Source organism: Scophthalmus maximus, chromosome 8, assembly GCF_022379125.1.
Source record: "Scophthalmus maximus strain ysfricsl-2021 chromosome 8, ASM2237912v1, whole genome shotgun sequence".
Taxonomy (NCBI): Eukaryota; Metazoa; Chordata; class Actinopteri; order Pleuronectiformes; family Scophthalmidae; genus Scophthalmus; species Scophthalmus maximus.
This window is the reverse complement of record NC_061522.1, coordinates 12,251,016-12,267,610: the sequence shown is the minus strand read 5'-3', so window position 1 is coordinate 12,267,610 and position 16,595 is coordinate 12,251,016. Positions and strand designations below refer to the sequence as shown.

At 43.1% G+C, this 16,595-nt stretch overlaps 1 protein-coding gene across 14 annotated transcripts in view; it reads left to right on the top strand.

Moving 5' to 3' along the window:
* The window catches only part of adgrl3.1 (adhesion G protein-coupled receptor L3.1), a 114,452-nt gene that overhangs the window by 41,849 nt on the left and 56,008 nt on the right, over positions 1 to 16,595 (top strand). For all 14 annotated transcript variants that reach the window (XM_047333919.1, XM_047333920.1, XM_047333921.1 and 11 more), the window contains one exon: positions 12,659 to 12,768. In XM_047333919.1, the coding sequence (XP_047189875.1) occupies positions 12,659 to 12,768 (110 nt within the window). The remainder of the gene's footprint in view (positions 1 to 12,658; positions 12,769 to 16,595) is intronic.

Here is a 16,595-nt window from a genome sequence, read left to right as displayed (position 1 = left end):
CAGGCCGGTGACTCTAAATACAAACGCCTGTAAGAATGCTCCAAAATATTAGCAGTTCATCCATAAAAATGTTTTTACACTATGCAGATGTGTACAACAATACTTAAAATGTTCACTGGTGCCAGTTAGACCATTACGTCATGGATTTCGCTAATTAAACAGGAGACTTAATAGACTTCATCGACTGAATCATAATTCTATTATTTTACATCACAGGATGTTTCACAGCAGCGTTTTCACATGTCATAGTAGGAAAAAAGTACATTATCAGAGTAACACCTTATTGAATTCTGCCACCACTTATTTCATTTTATTATTTAAACCTGTGCCTGGCTACTGTGACATGTCAAAATGTCTGCTATATATATATATAATATAAATCATACCACCTGCCTCCGTCATGTGCTGGTGCTCTGATTGCGATTGCTTTGGCTTGGCTCAGTCTCTCCACTCTCTCGAGCAGCTGCAGCTTGTGTGGCCACTCTCCTACAGGCCTTGCCATCCATAATTTATACACATGCGCATGCACACACACACACACACACACACACACACACACACACACACACACACACACACACACACACACACACACACACAGATACACACAGCATGTGCCACACACCGCATAGGCTGCCCAGGGGCTACACCAGACTTTAAGCTCCAATTAGCAGAGCCAGAGGCCAAACTTAATCTTGAGGGATCCTCTGCGGAGGTGACTCAGACTGGAAACAACTGTTTATCACATACAGTATATTTTAAGAATGTGTGTGTTTGTGTGTGTGTGTGTTTGTTGCAAAAGGCTGTCGACGACCTGAACGGAAACCCGGGTCAGACATGCTCATTTGCACAGTAAGGGTGTTTTAAAAGCACTTGTTAATGTGTATTGGAAGCTTTATTTGGGGCTTTTGCACAGTAGGGTTGTGTGTGCATGTGTGTGAATTTTTCCCATATTCTCACCCATCCCTCTTCTTCAGTCTGTTTCAGCCTGTCTGGTTTCCACTCTCTCATTCCCTCTATGTCTGTATCGTCTCTGGCTTTCAAGTCCGGCTCAACTGGCTGATAAAATCAGAGCATGTTCCGCCTGCGTTTCCTCAGTATCACATTCTCTTTTTGTTTTCCTCTCTACCTCTCTCCAAGGCCAAGGAGTGTGTGTGCACGTGTGTGCGTGTTTGTGCATGTTTGTGCGCATGTTTGTGCGTGTGTGTGTGTGTGTGTGTGTGTGTGTGCGCCCATACCACATAATTGGTCTTGATATCAAAGCCTCATATCTCCAGAGGGTCTCACAAGGCTTCTCAGGCAACCCAGAGAGGACCTGATATCGCTGCATTTCCCAGATTATCTCCCCATTGGGATACACTGGGTTGAAGGGGAAACGAAGCTGTGGCCATGAAAGTTACGCTTAATCTGTTTTAGCGATATACTGGCCTCAGTTCAATGACTCACTCGCCTTTATCAGGTTTTTGAACTGAAGTACTTATTTCAAAATGGCTACTGACCATTCTTTATTTCATCTTCCATCTTAGTCTGCTTTTACTCTTATTATTCAATTAACAAATTGTACATATTATTATCACTTTACTAGGTTTCCTCTACTGGCCCAAGGCTCCTACTCTACTTTCTTCATGTGTTTTCCTAAAAGTCAGCATTACTTTCAGTGTATTTTTTATTTTTTTTTGTTAAACAGCCATGTTGACCACAGCTAGGGTGTGGTGGGGTTGAGTGTACATTCAAATGTTACTGGGGAGAGTTTTATTGGGACAACAGGAGCATTTGAAAATCCGGGCTGTTCAATTCTGCACAGGGGGAGAACGTTGCAAGCCAAAATGGTGGAATGCCTGCAAGTCACAGCGATCTAGTGACATAAAAGTGACTTGATGGCTTCTACGGAGACGCTTCTCAATGCACTCCTTGTCCCTCACTGATACTTGAGTGCTTCATGGACCGAGTGCCTTTCAGCGCACTCTCTTCCAGCACTGATTTTCTCTCTTATTCACACACACACAGACACACACACACACACAGACACACATACACACACACACACACACACACACACACACACACAGGTATTCGGGCACTGGAGGCTTTAAGTGTGGACACTGTAGAATGTGCATGCAGTGCACACAAGTACACACGGTAGCTGTTAGAAAATTACTTCGGGACTTCAAACAGACTTTCCCCTGACACCTCTGTGCAGCCTCTCCCACCTTGTCACCTTGATTGCCCTTCCACCTTTCTCTCCCTCTGCTCTCTCTGTTGCTCTCCCTTTTTTCTCCTCCTTCACATTCCTCTCGAAGAAGTCCCTCAACACAAAGGGAAATCACTTTGACGAGTAAGACAAGGGTAAGGAGTTGCTCCCCCTTTTCCTCCGCCCCCCTCTTCTCCCCTTGCTTTTGGAAGTGTTGAATAACAACATGCTTTATTTATTATTATCCCATCTGTCTCTCTCTCTTGATATCTCAATTTTCGTCGTTCCATTTCCCGTTTTTCTTTCGTCCTCTCACTCCCTACTTCTCAACCTCACTGTCACTTTTCCTTTCTGCCTCGCCATCTGTTTTAGTTTTCATCGCCCTTTCCTGTTTTTGCTGTTCATTTTTTTCTTTCTTTCCAGAGCTCAGGGGAAAGGTGGGGTTGAGACTTAAAGGCAAGAGCTTATGTGATGCAGCATGTTGCCTGTATTTTACCATATGTATTCTATAGTCTAAACCCCTCTTGAACAAATTCTCCACGCCTGCAGCCTATAGTCATCCGTAGAATAAAACCCAGCTTTCAATGCCCCCCCCCCCCCACACACACACACACACACACTAACACACACACACCAACAATTACACATGCATGCATGCTCACACACTCTCTTGCCATACACAGAAAGACCCACTCGGAGAAAGAAATTGAGAGAGTTGCTCATCAGTTTCCAAGATTGGTCAACTTCTTCTGGCAGCCTGTCTCTTTAGAGCTGAGCCTCAGCCTTCAAAGCACCAGGCTAGTGCGCTAGTGTGTATATGCGCCTTGGTGCACACGTGTGAAAATGCGCACATCTCCGCTTGTATGTGTGTATGTGTGCACCCGCATGTTTGAACCACTCACACAGAAGACTGGGAAGAATCCTCTGAAGTTCTTTTCCTTTGACTCTGAATTATAGAAAAACACTTGATTCATAGACTACAATCTAGTGCTCATCACGTCCTACAGTCCAGGAATGTGTAAGCGATGAAGTTCTACAGACACTTATTCCCCCCCCAGGTACACCTGCACTTCACCTGTCTTCTCCATTCGAGTCTAATCCATCTCTGTAAATAGAGAAGGAGATGAAAAAAGAGGCAGAACACATAATGACAGAGATGTGTAAATAATTGCTCTCGCCTTACATAAATCAGAGTTTTAAACAAAAAATCATTACTCCAGCCCAGTGATGCTGCAAAAACAATATTACCTGCTAAGTTGACATTTTGTACTGAGGCAACTAAGGCTGTGTCTTCTGGGTGTTTTGTGTGGGGTCTTGTAGAGGTGGACTCACCAGGATGTCAACAATTATATCTTGTAATATATGTATAGTAGACTTTTTCTGTTTGTATCTATTCAATTGTCTTTTACCTCCATTAACGCCCCTGCTTCCCATTGAATGAGGTCATATCTGGAAATGTCCTACTTAATGTGTGTGTGTGTGTGTGTGTGTGTGTGTGTGTGTGTGCATGTGTTTGGGTGTTGGTGTATGCGTGTGCGTGTGTGTGTGTGTGCTGCTACCCTTGCAGTCACCATGGTTACAGGAGATGCCCTGCGGCACCCTAGGGGCCCAACTGTCACCCTTGCTCAATGCGGTAATTAGGGCCTACACACATACATGCCGTGCATGCATATGTACACACACGGCCACACACACACACACACACACACACACACACACACGCAGAGAAAGATGCAGATAGATGCATCTTTGAAGGTATTTTATTTTAACACTTAAATATAGGCAGATTCTGGCATATAGTGGTTCCTGAAGCTCATGCAATATATAGAAATTTCCCGTCAGATCTGTGATGGCAATGGGCACCAAGGTTCACCACATTATATTTCTGCCCTTTATACATAGCCTCATTATCTTCCATCTATCTACCCACTCACACACCAAGACACTTTCACCCTGACTGACAACTGTTGTTCCTCCAAAACCTCTGTATTTCCACATGTCAAAGACTCCGCTGTCTGACCCTTTTCTTCTGTCCCGACAGCTCTGCTAACCTTAGTTATTATGCTTCACTGAGCACCTAAGCTATATGGCTGCCTGAGAATGGTTGGAGAATGGTCTAGACACACCACACAACCCCTTTATTTCATCCTCCCTCTCCCACAAACACACACACAAAGTCTGACACATGCAGAGACTAACATGTGAGTCAGTGCCTGAGACGTGCTCGCATGCAGTGACCGACTGGATACTTTGACATTGACATTGAGGTACAAAAATCAGACCAGGACACAAGAAGCATCCCTCTTCGTATTGCACATGCACATACAGTACATGCAAACACACGACAGCATCTTTTTTTTTTTTGTGCAATATGATGTGAGGCTGACTAAATCCTACGCGACAGCGCCTCGGTTTGGCGTGGCTCCATCGTCTTGACGGCAATGGCGTCTAGCACGCTCCTCTGCTTTTCACCAACCAAAAGAGACAGCCCAGCTGCCTTTAATGCTTCTCGTCTTTGAGCCTTGAGGAGGATTTGGAGTTTGTGCAAGCAGGTGGTCTTGGATTAAATTGTGGAGAATGAGGTGTCACACAGAGAAGAGCACACACGTACACACAGATGTAAGGCAGACCGAAACACGGGGAAACCAGTGGAGGAATGTTGCTAGGTGGAATCAGGAGGAAGACTCCCCGAGTGTGTCCTGGAATCGGACGACGTGGAAGTTGCCATGGTTACCATTGCAAGAGGAGAGGAGAGATGGCGGAGTTTAAAAACTGTAGCTTCTTGGCTGTCAGCCTGCCTGCAGTATAGAGGGCATGAAGTGTTTGTGTTAACAATGTCAGTGCAGAAACGTCTCCGTTGTTTTCGCATACAGATGGTTCTCTGTATGCAGAGGGGGAGTTTGCAATTACCTGATTTTTAACATATATTTTGTCACTTCGGCGAAATGTGTCAGTGCAAGTCGGTGATTTTATTGACCTAACTTTAATTTGTCAGTCATCTGTCATTTTCTATCATTGACATCACCCAGGTTACAATTCATATTCCCATCATGCAGGTATACAGTTCAATATGTAGTCAGACAGAAGCTACATATTGGACACACAGCCTATACAAGACATGCTGAGGAAGAAAAAAAAATATGAGAAGAATGGGTGAGAGTGACATCCTCTAGCCAAATATTAATAATGCAACACATTTCAAAGCTTTTTCCCAGTTGGAAAAACAACATTATTTTACCTGTGGCTTGTCTGACAGGCTGCTCGAGAGCTGACAGACATGCAGGGACCGCCGAGAAGTGCATTCGCGTTGGTGTGTATATGTGTCTGTGTGTGGGAGAAAGAGAGAGAGACAGATCTGTCATTTTTTTTATTTCATGTGTGGTATGGTGGTGCTGGCACAGGATGTGATGTGTCTGCTTCACTATACCCCATGGTAGACATACACACAGATTACTCACGCAAACACGCACAGACATCGGTGTGTCTTGCTCTGCTTCCCTTACCTCTGTCAATCGTTATCCCGGCATCACTCTTCATTTACTAACTACATCCAGGTACCTCTGCACCCCCCCCACACTCCAACCCCCAACACACACGTTTTATTCCTCCAATTCAACATCTATTCCCATCACTCCATTTGTCCATTTCCAAACAACCTACTATACTGTATATGTGTGTATTATGACATAAAGCTGAAATAAGGCCAGTAGCAGGAGAATCTCATACATGTGTGTGTGTGTGTGTGTGCGTGCGTGTGTGTTTGTGTGTGTGTGAGAGAGGGAGAGGGAGAGGGTGTAAGGCCAGCCTAACAGCTTTTTATCCTGTAGCGAGATACAGTAACTATGCTCTGTCTGCTGTCAAATGGGTTTCCTGAACTCCCGCAGGAGACAAAGAGCCCTGTTGAAATTCATTTCTCTCTCTTCCTTTTGTTATTTTATGTTTTTTCCAACTGTATATAGGATACACTAAATGTGCAATATTTGCACCACCACATTTTCAAAATGATGCAAAAAATATTTTTTGTCATTAAAGGTCTTTAACTTTGTGTTTTCAACCGCTGCCAAATTGCAGAGCTGTGTGCAGCACTCTTTGCCCTGCTGTTCTCTCTCTCTCGCTCTCTCCCTCTCACAAAAACATTGACCGCCTGTCACAGTCAGGCTGACCATCAGCAGTGATGGGAACATGTGATTTACAAAGAAATAAAAGTTTGCTACAGTTTAGACACCACAGAGATTGGACAAAATACTGTATAATCTTGATTAAAGAAAAGGCAAACACATTTATGTAACTGAACATCACATTGCAGTTTAACAAAAACTTTTTTTAACAGATATTTTCAAAAGCCTATGTGCCGAGTTCTGTCATCCTTCCCCACGATAACCTACATAATCAACATCATTCTGTGCTTATGGATGTAGTCCAACTGTCAAAAGCAGAAACTGTTCTCCCTGTCTGTTTGCGGCAGGTTCTGCTGGTGTAAAAAAATAGACACCAAAATATGCTCAGTATAGCAGTTATCAAAGATGTTGCAAAGTAGTGCTGGGATTGTGATCTCTGTGCTTGAATGTCTTGTTTTTCCACTTTTCAACATGTTAAAGTGAAATTGTAAAGAAAATTCACTCATTCACAACCCCCTAGACCATAATTGTTGTTATATGTTGTTCACTTTTTGCATCTTTTTTAAAGTGGAAATTTCTGAGGCACTTTATGGTGCATACATTTCCCAGAAATTACAGTCAGAGGCAGCTCAACTGTTTTCCCAATTAAACTCTGTGGTGGCAGTGTAACCGTTGGCTGGATTATGTTTAAGGACAACAATGTTTTTAATGAATTGCTTCACATCCACAGGACGTTGGAAATATTTTGGTTTTGGTTAAATGTGAATAAACATGTTGCGTTTGAAGTCACCATGGACTTTTTTGTAAATAAAGGAGACAAGGATCTTTTCCTCGCTTTAACCAACTGCAGTGACTCCCAAAAAAGAATCATAAAAAATGATTAGTAATGCTGTCGTCACTGCACGTTTGGATATAATCAAATACTTTGTGAACATTTTGCTTATGCTTTCATTATGTTTCCTCCAAAATATATTTGTTGTTGCAAATTAGTTAATTAGCCAAATATAGTGCGCTGTTTGGTAAATAGAGAGATTTCAGACGCAGCTTGCTTGCTCTTTTGAAAAATGCGTCGGGAATTTTCCGACAACACTCTGTTGTTCTACAGCATAATGTTATGTGTGCCTTTACAGTGTTGTGTTATATCAATGATAATGTTTGACGAGGTTTTGAATGCTCAGATTGTTGTTTTCACTAATCGTCTTTCAGTAGAATGTCGACAGCCAAAGAGAAACGACAATCTCCGGGTTCATTCAAAATCCCCCCTGAAATTCATAACAGCTCGAATAACTAAAAATCCGCCCCTAACCACGTCTTCTCTTAACATATCCTGTGGCTTGCTTCATGTGACAGGAGAAGGACAGATAGGTCAGGAGAAAGAAAAAAACATTGATGGTAGGATTTGAGGTAATGGTTGGATTTATACTGCAGTGTATAACACATGAGAGGAGATCGGAGAAACAGAATGAATGAATGAATCACTGGGATTGTTGTGAGAGTCTCTGGTTCTGGTGGGTTTCAGTTCACAGACAACCACACCCAGCCAGCAGCACAAGCAAAAAAAAGGTACAGGAACCAAGAAGTGACAAAGCACCCAAAAGCCTAAAAACCAGGAAGTAACAGTACCAACAGCAGAACAAACTAAGTTTCCATATTCCACACATCTTGTACTGTTGGTTATTTAGCATTAGTGTTTCTAAGCTGCCTTTAATTAACACAATTTTACGTAATCTCTAGACCTTGGCAGGACGTATTGGAAAAAATGACTAAAGACAAGAGCTTTGGTGAGTTTTATGTATGGCAAGTTCTTTATTGGATACAGATTGGTCTCCGAATATGAAAAGTGAAGCTCGGGAATAAGCTGCAGATAAGACAAGTTTAAGAAAATCATCGCACATTGAGTTAACATCATGTCTAGAAACAATTCTATTTACTGAATTACCTCATGAAGATAAATGCTAAAATCTCTCAAAAAAAAAAAGGCCTTGGGAAAATTAAGATCTCTGTTAGTCCCAGTTAGTAATGTTGACTTCATACTTCATACCAGCTTCTCCTGGAGCGTTCAACCACATCGCACAGTCTTCATCAACGAATGGAATTTCCTCCCGTTTCACTGGGCGGTTTGAGCTGGTTCACACGAGGAAATGTCATTTGCGGTTTTATCAAACGCTTTGTTATTTTCGTGCAGCTCAATAATAAACATTATATTGGTTGTAGTTCGGATGTTATGGGCAAGTTTGTTAGTGGTTCAATTCCTGACACTGTCTTTTCACAGTCTACTGTGAATGTACGTGTTTGTATGTGTGTCGACAGGATTCAGGCGTGGTTGCCGGAAGTTGTGTGTTAAGCATGTCCATGCAGTGTTGTAGATGATGCCCGCTGACGCAGTATATTCGAATGGGGATTTCAGAAGCCTATGCCAGGGCTTTGTGTGTCACTCACTCTCAGACACCTCTGTCGACTCATGAGGATTAGTTCCCGGCTCTCACTTGCTCTGTAATTATATATTCCTTTCTACATATCTGCACTCGAGCACATTCACACACGCAGGCAAATGCGCGCACGCTCGCACAAAACATTTATTCCATTTCACATCTGCTCACAGACACATGCGTTTCGCTCGCACACATGCACACTCGCACTCGCACACTCCGTCAGCCAGCGTCAGCCTCATCAAATCATCAGCCAGTCAGTTATGTTTATGTGAGGGATGGAGACAGAGAGACAGAGTGAAGGGGGGGTCTGCCAAACAAAGTGAGGAACATCAGAGAATAACAACAGCAGCAGCACCCACTGCAGCATCGCAGCGTTCTCTTTCCCTGCCTGCCACAGCTCGGCTTTGTTAGCGAATAGTTTGTGTGTGTGTGTGTGTGTGTCTGTGTTTGTGTGTGTCTGTGTGTCTGTCTGTGTGTGTGTGTGTGTGTGTGTTGCACATTTGCAGGGAAGAAAGCCAGTAAGCAAGGCGGTATCCAGGCCACTGCCTTGTTTTGATGTGGCCATGCTAATTAAAAAGGAGCTTTTCTGCCAACACTGAGAAAAACACATATGAAGACTATAGAGCCATTTTGGTATATGCAAAAGGTTGCAAAGGTGTGGACGGGGGAGGGAGGGGGACCAGAGTGCACGTTCTACATCCACATTCCGTACGGGGCCTCAGGACGTAAATTGGGAAATTTTTGCTGATGTTTTTATGTTTTGTCCGACTGCTGGATAAACACATTGGCATAGAAGGAACGAGGGTAGCAGAGAGAGAGAGAGAGAGAAAACGGGAAGGAGCCTGAGGTACTGGGGACATAAGGGAGTCTTTTTTGGATCTGACTCAGGCTACTGGCTCAGACAGAATGGTGACGTCAGCAGGCTTTAGTAAGGATGGAGGGATTGAGGGAGAAACAGAGGGAGGCAGGAGATGGCGCCCTGAGGGAGGCAGGGATGAGAAAGATATTAAGGAGGGGGAGAAGACAGAGGGAGAAAGAAGCCAGCAATAAGAGGCCTACCACATATATCTGGGTGTGACTTCAGAAACTGCAGCTAAGTGGGTTTAAGATAGATAAACAGACTGAAAAGAAGAAAAAACAGACCGTGGAAATGAGAGACAAAGACAGAGGCACAGAGAGGAATAATTCCTTGGTTGGAGGGATGAAGACAAAAGCTGAGAGAGAAATTGGTTTATTATCTTGACTTAAGGGAAAAAGAAAGGTAGTGCAGACAAAAATAGACAAAGAAGTGATAGCAGAGAGATAGGGGGTGTAAGGGATTATGTCAAATCTTTGCTCTCTACCCTCTATTTAAAATACCAGTCAATAACCTTCAGTGTTTTATGACTCAGCCGTGAAAGTCCCGAGAACAGAGTTGTGTCTTTTGCAGTATCATAAAGCAGAAATAAACACACACACACACACACACACACACACACACGTACCCTTTTGCTCACATTTGTATCTTTTATTTCCTCTACACTGCCTGTTCCCTGCATTTGGGTCTTTTTTTAATGTACAGTATAGTGTTCCAGGTATTAATGCATTTTGTTGACTTTATACAGTGAATTGTTGATGTCATCTGTTTTCACTGACTAAATTATTCGCAGCCTTTGGTATCAGTTGTAATTTTCCCCCTTTGTTCTATTTTTTTTGTCTTTTTCTTTGAAAGCACCTTGGGTTTCTTGTTGTTACCAGAGTTTCTTCTCCTCAAAGTTTGTGCGTGGAAATGATTAATACTACACTTGCACCTGTGGAGGTATATGTTTGAACCCAAACCTCATTTCTCAGTGTGATGACATCATAACAAGTGTTTTTGGGGGGGTTTTGCGATAGCAAATACAGGAGGTCATTAAATTGGGTTTTTCGGTCTGATCCGCCAATGTGGGCAAGCCAGTCGTGTCCATTGGTGGGTGTTGTGAGCAAAGTTGTCAGTTTTGTGCCCCCCCCCCCCCCCCCCGCCCCCCGCCCGTCCACAACTTGCACTGATGACAGGTGACCGATGATGAAGGCACCGGGGCAAGAAATTAAAAAGCACAGAGGCGAGAAAAATGAGGGGAGGGAGAGGGGAGAGAAGTCTGGCTGGTTTTGTTATTAGAATACGACAGACATCGCAACACGTAGAGTTCTAAACCTTTTCAACTCCGGTCACCCGTCACTTGACCACAGACACACTGGTCAACAATAGATTCGGGATACACGGTGTGTGACAGTAGTTGCATCTCTTTCGCCCACGCACTTTCTACGTGTTATATCTGGATATTGAATAAAAATTAGATTAGCTCTCATGCATATTTCATTATGCAAAGTGTTGCATGTGATACTGAAAGAAGGGAGACTTGAGGGGTTTGGCACGCTCATTAAAAAATATCTCAATGGAAGAATCGGAGTGTTTTTAATATAAATGTCGCCTGTTTGACAGGTGCGCAGAGAGGGAGAAAGAACAGTGGTCCTAATTGAAAGGAGATATTCAGATGAGAGAGGGAAGAGCTCATCAGCCCTCGTAAAGTTGCAATAGACATTATTTTAACTTTGACCTATGATAATTAAGTAAAGGCTTATCGTCCAATGAAATGGCTAACAAATAATGAAACCAATAGCGTTCTGATTGGTTCCCTGTAAGCTTCAATATCATTACGCAATTTTGTCTGGGTACAACATTTCTCGGAAAATTGAAGGCTTGATTTAGGGAACAAAGCAAATGCGTCTGCCACTGTGCAAGAAGAGATGTGTTGTTTTGTTCCCCTGTAGCTCCCAATAGCTTTCCATTGTTAGGGGAAATGGCAGATGGTAAAAATACCTGAGTAACTGTGGAAAGTATACCTGGCAACAGAAAAAAAGTCTGAAAATAAGATGGACATTCACTCGACGTAGAATGCTGCACTGTGTCGCCTTTGCTTTGGACAGCAGGTCGTTGTAACAACTGTAATACAACTTGGATAAGCTGGTAGGTCTGTTCTCATCATGCATCCCCTCGTCCCTATTCTTAAGACATGATATATTCATCATTCACATTATGTCAGTAATTTATCTAAAGCGGGAGTGAGATAAAGTGGTTGAGGGTGGGATAAAATTGTATGCTATTACATGTATCTATCATGGTAATACATGGGCTCCAACTGTCCCCCAACAAATCATCTGTTGTTGTGAGGGGCGATCGTTTAATTACAAACACGCATAAATGTCATGTGTGCATTTTTATGCCCTCATGAGTGCACACATGCACGCGGCCGTGTGCGAACACGAACCCTCAGAGGCCCGTTGTACAGACACAGAGTGTGGGGCCTTACATAACCTGTGTTAATAAGAGTGAGGAATACTTACTTTTTGTGTGTCAGATGAGAGAGCCCCTCTGATAATTAGAATTAATTATCTCGATTCTGGGGCAGAATCCTCTTTAAAGCATAGGTTGTTGTTGTTCTCACTGCATGCGCGTGCACGCACACACACACACACACACACACACACACACACACACAAGGTACGTGACAGGATAAGGATGGAGACAAGTGTCCTTGCACAACAGCGCACTATGGTTCACTTTGTGTACAGCCGCACACAGTGATTCTATTAGTGTAATGTTGACTCCAGCGGCACCAGTGAGGACGTATTGTCTGGTCTCTCGTCAGTCTAACGTGTCCTTAAACAGAGAGGCCCCTCGAATGTTGGGGTGAAGTGCATTACGTGAGAGGATGCAATTCCTCTCACTGTACATTACATACAGTATGTGTCAGGGTCTGTACTGTAGAGTGCTTACGCCTTAATAAAGAAAGGGGGGGAAGCATGTGTCTTTCCAATGGGTGTTTGTGAGGATATATTTTTTTTCGCCTCCACGTTCAGCTAACATATCTGCCTCTTTACTCATCTCTCCCATTCAGATGCAACAACCGTACCCAGTGTGCAGTGGTGGCTGGGCCTGATGTCTTCCCTGACCCCTGCCCTGGCACATACAAATACCTGGAAGTCCAGTATGAGTGTGTCCCTTACAGTAAGTGCTCTTTTTAAAAAACATATTATTTCAACATTTTTTTTTAATCTCTTTTCTCCATAATCGAATTGCTGATATAGTTATATCCTCTTTGATCGCATTATCCACACATTATTATCACTTAACTGTTTCTTTAACACACTATGATTTTAAGACCTTGATACATATTTGTTTTCTTCACAAGTTTAGAAAATCAAAATTTGAAATGAACATGAACAATAATTTGAGTGCCAGATGAAGTTCATATGGGAAGCTATGAGGATGCAGCCCTCTCAGAAAGTCTGCGGAAGGACAGATAAGAAGCAGGATGGGCTCAAATGATGCTGATTTGACCTTTGACCGTGTGATAACTGACGGGGAGGCTGTCTTCACCGAAGTGACATGGGACTTGGATGTAAAATGTCCTCAAAACTGTGAAACTTTTTTTTCCTTGACTAGTATAGTTTTCCCCAAAATCTAGCTTATAGCTCACTGCATAATAAATACATAAGGGTTCAGGTTGGAGCCGTGGATTAAAGACATCTATTTGTCATTGATGTTTATTTCACACTACACTCTTGCCCAGAGGCTTTGTCCAAAGGCAAAAACTAAAATGCCGCCGCAGTGTCTGATAAAGTGTTCATGATAAAGCTAAACCTCGAGCGATGTCCCTCGTGTTTCCGCTCACTAGTTTTTTTTTCAATCAAAGGAGGCATTGAAAACTATTGAGTTAAGTTTAATTTAAGTTTAAAATATGTTACATTAAATATGCAATGAAAAAGGAGAAAGCACTGTATTCCTTAAAAATACAAAATTAAGAGATAACTTTCCAAAAGGAGACCATGTGTCTAAAGAGATCAAATATAATGAATATCAGTTTTTTTAATGAATATAAACTACAACTGAACAATGCATACTTTTCCATATTACATGACCTTGATACATGGTCTCCTATACAGAGCTCACATGAATGTAGATTCAAGATGTGTTTGTTGAGAAATAAAAGCATGTTCATTTTGGACACATTCAGTGCGCTGTATTTTACTTTTGACGTATTTTGTTCGATATAAAAGACTCTGCAGTGGAACAGTTATAAGTCATGAAAGAAAGGAGGACATTCACAGTTGGAGTTGAGGTATAGATGTGATTTATTTGTAGCAAAAAAGTCCATTAATCTTGTCTGTGATTCTTACTTTTTGCCATAAAGTAATAAAGTGGCAAAAAGTCAGATAGGAGCTCTGTTACAAAGTTGAGTGATTGGAATAAATGTTTTTGAACTTGATTTTTTTAATACATGTTTTTCCCTCAAAAGTTCTGCATAAATCACTTGAATGTATTTAGATTCTTTTGTCTAATGCAGTCTGAGCGTACAGTCTTGGCACCATGGTCCATGCAGACGGCCAAGGTGATCTCCCACACTGAAGCATTCAATTATGTCTGGCTAAACGGCTCTTGCCTGGCGTCTAGAATGACCAGCAGATTAAATAATAGGACTATCAGAGCCCTCTCTGGAGCAGATGGAAACACAACCTGATACCTGCTTAATGCCCCACCAAGCTTGTGCACACACACCACACACACACACTCACACACACACACGCGCACACACACACACACACGCACGCACGTGAAAGCGTCAAAGCAGAGTGTTTGTCAGTTGTGTGTTTTCTCTCGTCTCCTCCATTCATTTGAACCTTGTCGGCGCGTTGTGTTTTTATCGTCGATTTAAAAATGCGTGACTGTGAAAATAGAGCAAGACGTATATCATAGATTCATCATCATAAAGAGCAGCTTTGATAAAACTGGGCGGGACCAGGGAGATGAGTTGCAGGGTGATCTGATAAACTACGGGGTATGTCAGGGTAGCGTTTCGACCCATAAAAATAGACAGCATCCCAAACCGGAGTCATTGGAGAGCTCGGCTGACGGAGAGAGGGACGTAGAAAGGCAGAGAGATAAAGCACTGGAGAAAAACGAGAGTAAGAGAGAGAGAGAGAGAGAGAGAGAGAGAGAGCCTTGGCAGTACATTAGCAGTTTCTGTGTACTGACTAAGTGTTCAGGGTGGATCAGGTGGCGCGGTGATACACTACCTGGCTCCTGTGGGTGCGTTTAGCCTTGAGAAATGTTGCCCAGAAATATGTTGTGTAGAGGTGAAACAAGGCCTTGGATACCATGACTTTCCGCTTTACACCGTTTACATACATGAAGCTCGACCTTCCATAAACTCCCAAATCCCGTCTTTCAAATGTTTATGAAATCAATTAGTCTTTAAAAGGCGCGATAATGTCCCAACATTCCAACTACGGACACTCCTGCACGCCGACATTCAGGCCGGAGACCCAGTCATCCACAATCAAGCCGACGTGCTCGACATAGCAAATCAATGCTGTCAGCTGCATTGTTGTGAAAGATACATTTTGCGGGACATTAAGCGGTGAAATATCTCCATAATGTTGCTGTAAATCAAGGGCGGATCAATAAAAGAGGCTTGTTTTCTGAAATATACGACGGCGTACTCAAACTGTCGCGTTCCTAAAACACTCGCAGAGCTGCAGCGACTGACAAATCATCACATTTACATGCGGAGGCTGGGTCGGCTTATAGTGCGCTCAAATGACTGTAACATCAAGGGACGTCCATAACTCAAGTGGCTCTCCCCCGACGTGAAGCACAGTGGTGGTGCCGGTTGCCGAGCGTAAGCGCCTGACCCCCAGTGATCCCCTCCCAGGCCCCGTGTTGCTAATCACAAACTCATTGTGCGGAAAGAAAAACTGAGCCGAGCTCCAGAGAGAGAGAGAGAGAGAGAGAGAGAGAGAGAGACACACTTCACACACTTCAAACTGTAGATTGTGCTTTTCCTGAAGACTGATGTTCAGGCTGAGCTGGTGTGTTTCCCACTACATGGATATTGTAAACAAATCTCAAAGTGGGTTGTCGAACAGGTAATTAAATTATATACGGTTCAACTTGCACGGATAATTTGTCCCTCCACCTCCCCTCCCTTTCTTTCCTTCTTTTTTTTCTGGAAGATTTTTTTGGCTCGCACCGCCTTCACAACTCTTCCTCTCTCCTCCCTGCACTGCAGGTTTTTGGCTGTTTTCCAGCGCTAAAATTCAAGTGCTCTCTCACGTTCTCTCCCCGGCTCTCTGCGGTACGAGTGTGTGGCAGTCGTGTGCCAAACTGGCCGGCTAGCTCTGGCAGTAATAAGCCACCTGTGTATACTTCCTCGCAGCACTGCAGGCAGACGATAAATATCCATACATTAGCTCATCACCGCTCTTGTACACGGACGGGTTTAATCTTTACATGTGCCACAGAAGAAAGAAATGTGACAACACGCATTGTTTCATTAATGTTCCTCCATTGAAAAAAAAAGGGGGAAAAAAGAAGACAGGAACACTCCGGATTATGTCCGTCCATTCTCTAATCTTCATACGGTGGACCCTGGCTCTCAACTGCCGCTGTGAAGCAATTAGCCTACTACCACATTTAGTGTATTAAACAGAAGAAAAAAAAAACAGTGATATGTTATGCAATACCCACGCAGTCTATTTTGGACAATAGAACTTGGCACCACAGGAAAGCTAATTAAAAGATAAAATCACCTTCTCGTCTTTCCAATTAAAGACTTCTGTCCGATTGGACCCTTGGAATAACTTCATCATGATGACACGAGAAGATCTGCGTGTGTACGCTCGTGTGTGTGTGTGTTGTCGTGGAAACAACTGTTCACAGCTCGGCTTCTGTCTGTGTATGCTTCTGTGCGCATGGACAGTAAATGCATGTGTTTGTGTGTGTGTGTGTGTGTGCGTGTGCGTGTGCGCGCGCACATATGCAGGCGTTTTTTT